This window comes from Medicago sativa, chromosome 5 (assembly GCF_051527215.1).
Source record: "Medicago sativa cultivar Bolivia chromosome 5, Bolivia_mono, whole genome shotgun sequence".
NCBI classification, from domain to species: Eukaryota; Viridiplantae; Streptophyta; class Magnoliopsida; order Fabales; family Fabaceae; genus Medicago; species Medicago sativa.
Window position 1 is genome coordinate 78,086,415 of NC_140753.1, and position 11,086 is coordinate 78,097,500.

The 11,086-nt window shown below is 32.5% G+C and overlaps 2 protein-coding genes and 1 non-coding gene across 3 annotated transcripts; 1 reads left to right on the forward strand and 2 right to left on the reverse strand.

The window, feature by feature from the left end:
- Positions 1 to 1,766: 1,766 nt before the first annotated feature.
- Positions 1,767 to 1,838, reverse strand: TRNAG-UCC (transfer RNA glycine (anticodon UCC)). Its single transcript has one exon. It is a non-coding gene; the product is annotated as a tRNA-Gly (tRNA).
- A 2,493-nt stretch (positions 1,839 to 4,331) lies between these two features.
- On the forward strand, positions 4,332 to 8,488 carry LOC146925321 (glucose-1-phosphate adenylyltransferase small subunit 1, chloroplastic). The gene is made up of 9 exons (XM_085710270.1): positions 4,332 to 4,658; positions 5,016 to 5,312; positions 5,715 to 5,984; positions 6,053 to 6,232; positions 6,551 to 6,654; positions 6,754 to 6,865; positions 6,986 to 7,084; positions 7,260 to 7,379; positions 8,011 to 8,488. The coding sequence occupies exons 1-9, from the start codon at positions 4,407 to 4,409 to the stop codon at positions 8,125 to 8,127; spliced, it is 1,551 nt and encodes a 516-aa protein (XP_085566396.1). The 5' UTR covers positions 4,332 to 4,406; the 3' UTR covers positions 8,128 to 8,488.
- Positions 8,489 to 10,638, reverse strand: LOC146925322 (something about silencing protein). The gene is made up of 7 exons (XM_085710271.1): positions 10,529 to 10,638; positions 10,346 to 10,410; positions 9,826 to 9,955; positions 9,183 to 9,382; positions 9,014 to 9,077; positions 8,855 to 8,923; positions 8,489 to 8,748 (listed from the first exon to the last, which is right to left on the reverse strand). Exons 1-7 carry the CDS (start codon positions 10,559 to 10,561, stop codon positions 8,617 to 8,619), a joined length of 693 nt encoding a protein of 230 aa, XP_085566397.1. The 5' UTR covers positions 10,562 to 10,638; the 3' UTR covers positions 8,489 to 8,616.
- Between the last annotated feature and the right edge of the window lie 448 nt (positions 10,639 to 11,086).

The window sequence follows — 11,086 nt, forward strand, 5'->3', positions numbered from 1 at the left end:
CTCACAGAGACCATCTACGAGAAGGTGAGACTGTCTTTCTTTTCAGCCGCCATATGGTTCACCTTAAAGCCGAAGAAAGGGATGAGGTTTGGTTGTTGTTATATTATGTTATAGATAAGAAGTATATTTTGTCGTTTAACCATGACTGGTCTCCATTGTGAAAAAGAAGTATATTTAATAATGCAATTAAATATAATTAAAGCCTATTTTCATATTCAAAACTAAATTTGTTCAAACTATTCAAACAATACGAATTGTTAAGAATCAAATTTAAGAGAATTTATTTAAAAATAAATAAGTTTACACTCTTCTTTTTTTTTGTAGTGGCCGGGGTTTGAACCCCGGACTTTGCATATATTATGCATTGTTCATACAAACTGAGTTAAGCTCACGAGGACAGTTTACACTCTTCTACCTAAAAAAAAAAAAAGTTTACATTCTACTTACTTTTAACAAAAATTAATTCTACCAGTTATATAAAGAAAGAAAAATCTACCAAAATTAATTCCAACAAAATAAATTATCATCATCTCAAAATCAAACATACAACCACTGTTTAGATTTGCAGAAGAAATGATTTTCTTGCAATCCAAATTCATTTGATCGTCACATAATCAAACGTGTGGTGGCGTTATCTCTAACAGGAAAGCAAACATACACTTAGTCACACGCCATAACTTATTGGTATGCTTAAATAAAAATAGTAGAGAACATAAAATGTCATGTGATTTAAAATTCATTAACTCAAGAAAATTTGCAAGAAAAAGAAATAGTGAAAGATAAGAATATGTTATCCAAAAGAGGAACGCAAACATAAACTTAGTTGCACGCAATAACTTATGGGGATGCTTTAGTAAAAAATAGTAGAGGACATACAATATATCATGTGATTTAAAATTCATAAACTCATGAAAATTTGCAAGAAAAAGAAATAATGAAAGATAAGATTATATTAATCAGAAAAGAAAACAAGGTCAGTTGTATTTGTGTTTACACATATAACCGTCTCCCATTTTCTACTTAATAGATTCTTAGATTTCACCATTTATTTAATATTTTTTTACTAACTTATATTACACACTAGTATATAAAGATTTCAAAGTTTACAAAACTATTCTATATGGACTTATAACTTTTGAAATACAAGAAAACACCAACAACAAAAAACACAACATAGTTTCCTTTTTCCCAATTAAACAAATATGTGATTTAATATTCTTTAAAAAAAATATATAATATATATGTTATTTAAAATGGAAGGATTACCTACAATATTGCAGCAATGCACTTGTGATTTTTTTTTTTTTTATTTTCCACAAGTCAATACACTTATGACTTAGTATAAGCTGAAAATGACATCTAGACTTATTTCATGTTGTTGGATTTATTTTGTAATTTGTTTTATGTTGGATGTATGGTGGATTTATTTTGAGATTTGTTTAATGTTAGAGTCTTTAAATTGAATTTATTGTTTTTATATTAGCAGCGTAACCAAAAAAAAATCGACAAAAAAATATTTAAAAAACTAGACGAGCCAGTCCGCCAGCCCGCTAGTCCGCCTTTAGGCGGGGCGGGGTGTGAGTTTGAGCCCACCCCCTCAAATTGGCCCGCCCCTCCCCACCCCGTTTTTGGTGGGCTAATAGCGGGCTGGGCCTAAACGGGGCGGGCTGGCCCGTATTGCCATCCCTAATCATAAATCGAACAGATTTTGAACTGTACAAAATAAGAAGAAAAAAAATGCAAATTAAGAAGAAAAAAAATGCAAATGCGTTTGCCGGGAGTCGAACCCGGGTCTATTGCTTGGAAGGCAATTATCCTAACCGTTGGACTACAAACGCTTTGTTATATGAAGGTTTGCTTAGTCATTATATATTTCATTCTATCATTTATATATATCCGAATGTTTACACCCCACCCCCACCCCATTGGACATGTCGTAATTCTATCATTAAAAATCTTAGATGAATTAAAAATTACAAGATACCAAATATTATTCTTATTTACCTTCATATTAGATTTAGGGGCTATTTTTTTAAGAATGATATTTAAACAACCATTTTTACAGACAATCTACAAGACAACTAAAATATATAAAGAAATTAAAGTAATGGAGAGAAAGTAAGAATACAATATAAATATAAAAGATAAAGTTATCATAAAAATTGTTACAAAATTATTGTTCAAATATCATTTTTTTTTCCTATCAATCTTCAAAGTCAAAGGCATGTGGCTAAACAAACTTGATAGCTTCTACAAATGCAAAAGTTGTATAACTTTTCGTAGTTTAATCTAACTATGAATAAAAAAATTAATCTACTCAATTTGATAATCCCAACCAACCCAGTTTTTTTTCAAGTGCAAGTTATCCTATTTTGAATTGATTTTACATAGTTAACTGTAGCTACCCATGTACTTATTTAAATTGGGCTGCGACAAACAAAACAAATCATCCTAAAAAAAATAATAAACAAATAAATTATACAAAAAACACTTAATTAAGAATTTTGCTCCTCTAAAATGAATAATTCATTTAGAGTATAAAATAAGCAATATCAATCAATAACTAACAAATAAAAAATAGATATTATAAATACATTATAATAAGTTAAAATAAAAGCTCTTGATTTTTTTTTATTTCATACCTTACTCGCTTTATAATATAAAAATATCTTATGTGCACCTACTCTTATTTCCATTTACCCTTGATTAGATGTTGAAATAACAAGACAAATGCATGGAAATGATAAGAACTGAAGTGTTCACCAACGGTGCTCATTCAACCCAATAAAAATATAAAAAGGGAAATGTTTTTCGAACAAAATCCGACATTAACAAGATATGTATATATATAGTTCCGACTTTTACACTGTGTTTGGAACGCAAGAAATAAGGACGGGAGAGAGATTGAAGAGAGAAAGTGGGAAGAGAGATACAACTTCTCCCGTTTGGAAGATCGAAGAAATAGAGAAGAGATGTCAATTTCATGTGGGTCCCATGCTTTTCTTTTTCTTCGCAGAACTGAAGAGAAAGATGAGAGAAAGCTTTACTTTTCCATTTTTTCCTTTTATGCCCTTCTTTGCTTTGTAAGTAGCTACCGTATTACACTATGAAAAGAAGGGGACAATGGTTAAAATTTGTTCACTGTGACTGTAAGTTGCCATGTATCACAATATCGGTGAGTGAATTGAGGGAGGGTCGGTGATATTCAGTGGGTTGATTTTGTTGTGTTGTTAACTGATATGGAGGTTCTTTTCTTAAAAAAAAAAAAAAAAAACTGATATGGAGGTTATCTTAAAAAAAAAGAAACTAATATGGAGGTTGAGTAAAAAAAAAGAAGCTGATATGGATATGGAGGTGGGAAGGTGAGATCAGAATGGATAAAGAGGTGAATTTATCTAATTAATTATTTTAATACTATAAATTAATTTAAATAATTTCATTATAAATGTTAATTGTTGTTAGTTTCAATTTATAATTGTTTTTCGATTCTGTTTTAATTTATAATTGTTAAAATTAATCTTATCATTAAACTACTTTTTTTTTTTTGAAATAAGGAAGATATACTAGAACTATGAATTAACTTTTTTATGTTGGTCCAAAAAATATGAATTAATTTATTTTACTATAAATTAACTTTAATTGAAGGATTTTTTAGTTAAGGGTATTTCGGTACTTTTCAAAATAGTCAACACTTCACTCTTCTCAATTTCTTTTATCTCTCTTTTATACCAAACAACCCACCAAATCTACTCTATTTCTTACCTCTTTCTCTCTTCTTAAACTCTCTCTTACCTATTTCTCTCTTCACAATTTCTCTTCCAAACCAAACACAAGTATTCATTTTCATTGTTCGGTTTCAACATGGCTCACAACCGAATTGTATTTTAAAATGTCTCCGATACGATGTCTGATTGTAACCAAAAAAGATATGATGTTCGATTTTTGTGTATCTAAATAACACATTTCATAAAAAAAAAAAAAAAACAAAATTATATACACTCCATATTTGTCCCTCAAATAAAAGAACGGTGCAAAATTATATACACTCCATATTTGTCCCTCAAATAAAAGAACGGTGCAAATCTCAAAATGGTTTTGGAAAAATCAAAAGCCCTTTGATTGAGTGATGAGTCTCCCCACCTATTGCATTCCACTTGCACTTGTACATCAATCACACATAATGTTCCTTGTCCTTTATCAAACGACAAATTTCACATGAAATATCATATATTAAACGACAAACTTTTAAACCATATAATAAAAAAAAATTAAATATTAAATATCTTACTCTATGGTCCATAATTACAACATCACAATTCACACAAACTCTTATTCTGAACCACACACAAAAACACACATAACAGAAACCTTAACAAAGTAACACAAACACAGATACATTTAGTACAATGGCTTCTATGGCTACTACTGGTGTTATCAAAGTACCACGTTGTTCTTCTTCTTCATCATCAAATGTAAGAAACAAAGTCATTCAAAGAAGTCTTTCATTCTCATCATCTCAACTCTCTGGAGACAAGATTGTTACAGTTTCTGGTGGTGCAGGAAGAGGAAGATGCATCCGGAAGCATGTGATTGTTACTCCTAAGGCTGTTTCTGATTCACAGAATTCTCAGACTTGCCTTGATCCTGACGCTAGCAGAGTGAGTTTATCTCTTTTGCTTTTGGTTGTTTTTCTTCCTTTTTTTTGAGCTAAGAGCTGAATGAAAAGTAGTTAAAATTGTTATTTTTTCTATCACATATGAGTGTATGTCAAATCATATGTTAGTGCCCGTGTCGGTGTGTCAGTGTTCGTGTTGTGTCCAGTATCCGTGTTCGTATATGTGCTTCATAGCTACAATGTAATTGTTACCAGCTGAAAATAATTTTTGGTTTCTCTTGTAGATTGAATTGGGATATGTGAAAATTTTAATTTTAGATCAAACTAGAATGTTTTGTTTTGTTTTATTTTATTTTTGTGAATGAATTGAAGTGTAACGAAAATGTGATTGTTCATTCAGAGTGTACTTGGCATTATACTTGGAGGTGGTGCCGGTACTCGTCTATATCCACTCACCAAGAAGAGAGCAAAACCAGCTGTTCCTCTTGGAGCTAACTATAGACTCATTGATATTCCTGTTAGCAACTGCTTAAATAGCAACATATCTAAGATCTATGTTCTTACTCAATTCAATTCTGCGTCTCTCAACCGACATCTTTCTCGTGCTTATGCAAGCAACCTTGGTGGCTACAAAAATGAGGGTTTTGTTGAGGTTCTTGCTGCTCAGCAAAGTCCTGAGAATCCTAATTGGTTCCAGGTATAAGATTGCCTTAACTATGTTCTCAATTAGCTGTCCTCTTTTTATGTTGCTTTTGAATCGGTTTTATAATTATGCTATCTTGTTTATCTGTCTTTTATTTTGTAAGTTAGTGTTTTTCAATTATAATGTGTCTCATGTTTCTGGATCGAGATTCACTGTAGTCGGTAAACGTGTATCGTTAAATGGAGATTAGACGTTTGTGTTTTAAATTTTAAAATCTGATTCACAATACAACTATAAATCATAATCATCTAGTCTTCAACCTACAACCGGAGAATACAAATATAGGAGATGTTGACTTCATGCAATCCATTTTCCTGGTGTTTGGAAGCTGTTGATGGCCTGTATCATCTCTAGAAATGAAGTGATATTTGAAAAGATTTGATGTGGTCATTGCAGGGTACTGCAGATGCTGTGAGGCAATATTTATGGCTTTTTGAAGAGCACAATGTTTTGGAGTACTTAATTCTGGCCGGTGACCATTTGTATCGAATGGATTACGAGAAATTTATCCAAGCACATAGGGAAACAGATGCTGATATCACTGTGGCTGCATTGCCAATGGACGAAAAGCGTGCAACTGCTTTCGGTCTGATGAAGATCGATGAAGAGGGGCGTATAATTGAATTTTCAGAAAAGCCAAAAGGAGACCAGTTGCAAGCTATGAAGGTGAGTCCATAATTCATACCTAAACAAATGCTTCAAAAGTTACTGTAATATTTATTCTCTATTCTTAGGTCGATACTACCATTTTGGGTCTTGATGATGAAAGAGCAAAGGAAATGCCTTTTATTGCTAGCATGGGTATATATGTTATCAGCAAAAATGTGATGTTAGACTTGCTTCGCGACCAATTTCCTGGTGCAAATGACTTTGGGAGTGAAGTGATTCCTGGTGCTACTTCCATTGGAAAGAGAGTATGTGTTCCTTCTAGTTGTTTAATTTCAAGAAACTTTTCGGTTATTTTTGCATGATGCAACTCATAAGAATATTGTAATGCAGAGAGAATTTATGACTTATTATCATTCGTCTGTTTTGTGCCAAAAACCTTTAGATTGAAACAAACATTGTTTTTCCCATCGGAACTGGCTGACTTTTTTCTAAAACTTCATCACGATAAAGGTCGATGCTTATGATTTGTTGGAATTTCCAACTGTTGAACTTTATAATCCTGCTATAAAACATTCATAGCTTAATTCTCAGGATTTGAGGTAGTTTTTGTGAAAAATTCACAGGTGCAAGCTTACTTATATGATGGCTACTGGGAAGACATTGGTACCATTGAGGCTTTCTATAATGCAAATCTCGGAATCACCAAAAAGCCTGTACCTGACTTCAGGTAAATAAATAGGGTATATGCCATATAATCATCATATTGTCATGTCAATGTACTCAATGAGAGCATCTTGGTCATCGTGTTTATGGATATTAATTTCAGTTTCTATGATCGTTCATCTCCAATTTACACTCAACCGCGATATTTGCCTCCATCGAAGATGCTTGATGCTGATATCACTGATAGTGTTATTGGGGAAGGATGTGTGATTAAGGTAAATTGTTTCTGAATCTGTTTGAAGAACGTGAGATTTATACTTTTCTTGACAAAGATGTCAAATATGATTAAATGGATTTAATTGTGAGAAACTTCCTTTTTTTTTTTGGATCCTTAGAACTGCAAAATTTTCCATTCTGTGGTCGGGCTGCGGTCTTGCATATCAGAAGGTGCAATTATTGAAGACACTTTGTTGATGGGCGCGGATTATTATGAGGTAAAATGCGGTTTAAAACTACTTGCACGGATCATTATTATAGTTTTATTAACAGCTAATGTTTGACTTATGAAAGCAGTTGAAATACTTAGATGTAGCTCAATTCATTCATTTGCTTGTGTAAGTTACAAGGGTTGAATAATCCTAACCGCAACATTGATTTTCTGATTTCCAGACAGAAGCTGATAAAAGTTTTTTGGCTGTTAAAGGCAGTGTTCCAATTGGTATTGGCAGAAACTCCCATATCAAAAGAGCAATTGTTGACAAGAATGCTAGAATTGGAGAAAATGTGAAGGTTATATAATATCATCCAACTATATACACTTTCATTCCCTATTTTACTTTCTAATCCATCTCTCATATTAAGCTTGACAAATTGTTGGTTTTTTCCTATCATCTACTCCCTCTGTTCCTAATCTTTGGTCCCTTTATGTTTCGACGCAAAGCTTAAGAAACAATCAATTTAAACATAGACCAACTTTCCTTTATTATTCACAATTTTTTTTTCAAAATCTCATAATATTCACTGACTTTCTCTTTCATTATTTGTATCAAATTAATTACTCATCTATATATTTTCAATGTACGGCACCTAGTAGACGTGAAATTCATTTTATGTATTTTTTTTGGGTTGTAACTTGTAAAGGTATAAAGGGAAAATGATTTTCTAAACAAACCAAAGTCTTGAGACAACCAAAACTTAAAAGGACCAAAGATCAGAGACATAGAGAGTAATAATAATAATAATTGTAGTAGACATGGATATCGAAGAGTCTTGAAGAAAGATTCTATTTATTTGTTTTCTTCTCATACCTCTTTTTGCGATGTTTTGTTGGCAATGTACTCAGTTTACTTAGTTTCCATTCATGTAAACATGTAACTAGATCGTAACTTTTAAAAATCTTACATATGGTTTCAATTCTCAGATAATTAACAGTGACAATGTTCAAGAAGCTGCAAGAGAAACAGAAGGTTATTTCATTAAAAGCGGTATCGTCACAATAATCAAGGATGCGTTAATTCCTAGTGGAACTGTCATTTAGAAGATCAATGCACGCCACGATTTTGTATAAACTACACTTGGAGCTTAAACAATATCATGCTACCACTGTGATTTTGTCAAATCTAATGTGAAGGGTTTAACCTTTTGTTTCCTAATGTTGAGTGAGACTTTGAAGTTCATCTTTAATGGTGAAGGGTTTAAACGGTTCTGCTTCCACGTCTAAGATAGGCTTTCATCTCTATGCTTTATGAGCTATTTATTTTTTGGCTAGCTGCTTGTAAATAATAGCTGAAGAGAGGACCTTCTTTTGAATAATTAAGTTGTATTTGTTGCTGTAAAATTCATTAATCAACTGAATAATAGTTACTTTATTCTGTATTGTCGATTAAAATTGACAAAAATTTAATACGCCAAAGATGTTCATTTTCAATCAATCATTATACAAGTTATACTTCCATCTACACATGTATGTGGTTCAAAATTGGAAGAAAAATATAATGATATTGTAATGTAAAATGTACTGACAAAATCAGCTCTTGAATCTGATGCTTCGACTGATATTTGCATTAATTCCCGAGGATTTCCCGCCATAAGGTGAGAATGGTATTTGGATACTCCGAACCTGTCCCCCGCGATTCTTAACAGCTTTTTGATGCTTGAGCTGCACATTGAGTTAACAAGAGAATGCAAAATAGTAAACACAAAAAGCAACGGTTGAACATTTAAATTTGAGGAGTCTGTTAAATACAAGGAGTAAGTGAAAGTACCTTGTAATTCTTTCTAGGATTCTTTTTAGACTTGTTGCGACTTCGAGTTAGTCCTCTGTTCTTCAACATCTACAGCACATTGGTGACCAAGTTAAGACTTTAGTATTTCCAGAAACATATGAACAATTAGAGTGAAAACATGAGAGATCAAGTAAGAACCGGAGAAGTGATATGGCGCTTTCCATCCACAGTCTCGTCTGGCAAAGAGGGGACAGCTGATTTCCTGCAAAAGCAAATGAATCTTTATTTCCATTTTGAAAAATATGGCAAAATAAAAATCCATGTATATGAGAACAAATATCCAAGCCAAAAGGCTCCAAATCTTCACCTTGAATTGGTCGAGTAAGTCTCAGCTTTCACAGCATGTTTTGTAGGTCGCATTTTTTTTGCTTGTTTGCAAACATCATTATCCTCATTGTTGTTATCCTCTGTCTTAATTCCAGTACCAGCTGACACCCGTTTTTCGTATTTTTTCCTTCTTTCAGCAAAATCATCTCTCTTAGGCAAATCATCATCGCCAGATGCCACCTTACCACAAAAGGGGATCAGTCAGATGTTTCAGAAAACATGCTTTATAAAAATGAAAACAATGGAAAGACTTCATCTGAGATCATGAATAGCATAGTGGCTGATAATTCTGCACGTTGCATATGAACTAAACTGAATTTAGAAATAGTCTGGGGGATAGTTCAGTGGTCGGCATTAGAGTTTGTAGGAAGAACTATGGATAATATGTATCTATCAGTTTCATAATATAATTTTATATGAATTTCAGTTTCAATATTTTGTATCTTTTTAAATTTAAAGAGACTAATATCCTAAGGGTACAAATGTAGATATGAATTTTGGAACTCAACTCCAGATTAAAAGGACACTTCTTGTAAGTAGCTTACAAATGCAGGTCACTGTGATTATGAATTCCGAATATAATCATAATTTAGAATCTATCTATAAAATCCCAATTTTAGTACCTTGAGTTTCTTCCGATTAGCCTTAATAAACTGTGAAACTTTACATGAGACAAAACCATTAGACAGTCCAGTAGGCCTCTTAACATCCACAACCGCATTATCATCAAAATCATCATATGTTGCAAACTGGCTGCGAAAAATATGTAAATTGCCAGTAAGCTCCCAAACGTTGTAAACAAGTAAGATAAAAAAATACGAGTATACCACCAAATTAGTCTCTGACTTCGTCAGACACTCTCAAATAGGTCAAAAAAGTCCTCGCTCGACTCTATTAAACTGTTAAATTGATACATATATTTAACTACTTACTATCAATTTGGTCATGATATAACAACTTATTATCAATTTGATCTTTATATTAAACAACTCATTATCAATGTACTCCCTAATATAAGTAAAATTTGACAGAGAACTTTTTTGAAATATTCGTAATCTCATCTCAATGACCTATTTGAGAGCGCCGTACAATGTCGAAACGAATTTGTTGGTTTGCTCAAGATAAACAAGAGTAAAGACATACACATTAGCTGGCGTAAAACGCTTTAGAGAATTACTAGGCTTAGGAGCAATGTGACTGTGAAAACCCTGCAAGCCAATGTGATGATCCTTCAATAATCAAATTATAAGTAATATTTTAAAGCAAATAAATAAAATCAAAATCAAATATTAAAACAAACTTTGAGAAATGAGATGTATAATTAACCTGAAAACTATTCCCTCCTCTCTTCCCCATCATACTGTGTGTTATTTTCTTCACCGCCGAATACTTGAACAACACTCTTTCAATACTTTGCGGCGGTGGATTGTGAAATAATTTCAAGAACAAGAAATAAAGTTTGAGGTTAATTATGCGCTTGGGCCTAAAAAAAATTAAATGTATTAAAAGTGTAAAAATAATTAAACTTGGAGTATTACTTTTCCCACCCCATGTCTTTCCTCGCGCGCCCTATTTTTTTCCAAAATTACCCTCGGACCTTTCCGGATTATATAATCCGGAATGGTGTTTTCTTTTGTTAAAGGGTGAAAAAATGAGTAACGGGTTTTTCCGGATTTTGTAATCCGGAAACTTCAAAAAATAGGGTGCGTTACATGATGTTTCCGGATTACATATCAGCACAAATTCTAAACATGTTTGTAACATGGATAGTCATTTTAGGGACAATATAAATCTTCCTAACTCTCATCCTTCTGTTTTTGGGTCATTGTTACCTGTTCTTAATCAAAAATCGGGTTTTCGGGCTACTTAATCGGATTGCTCCGA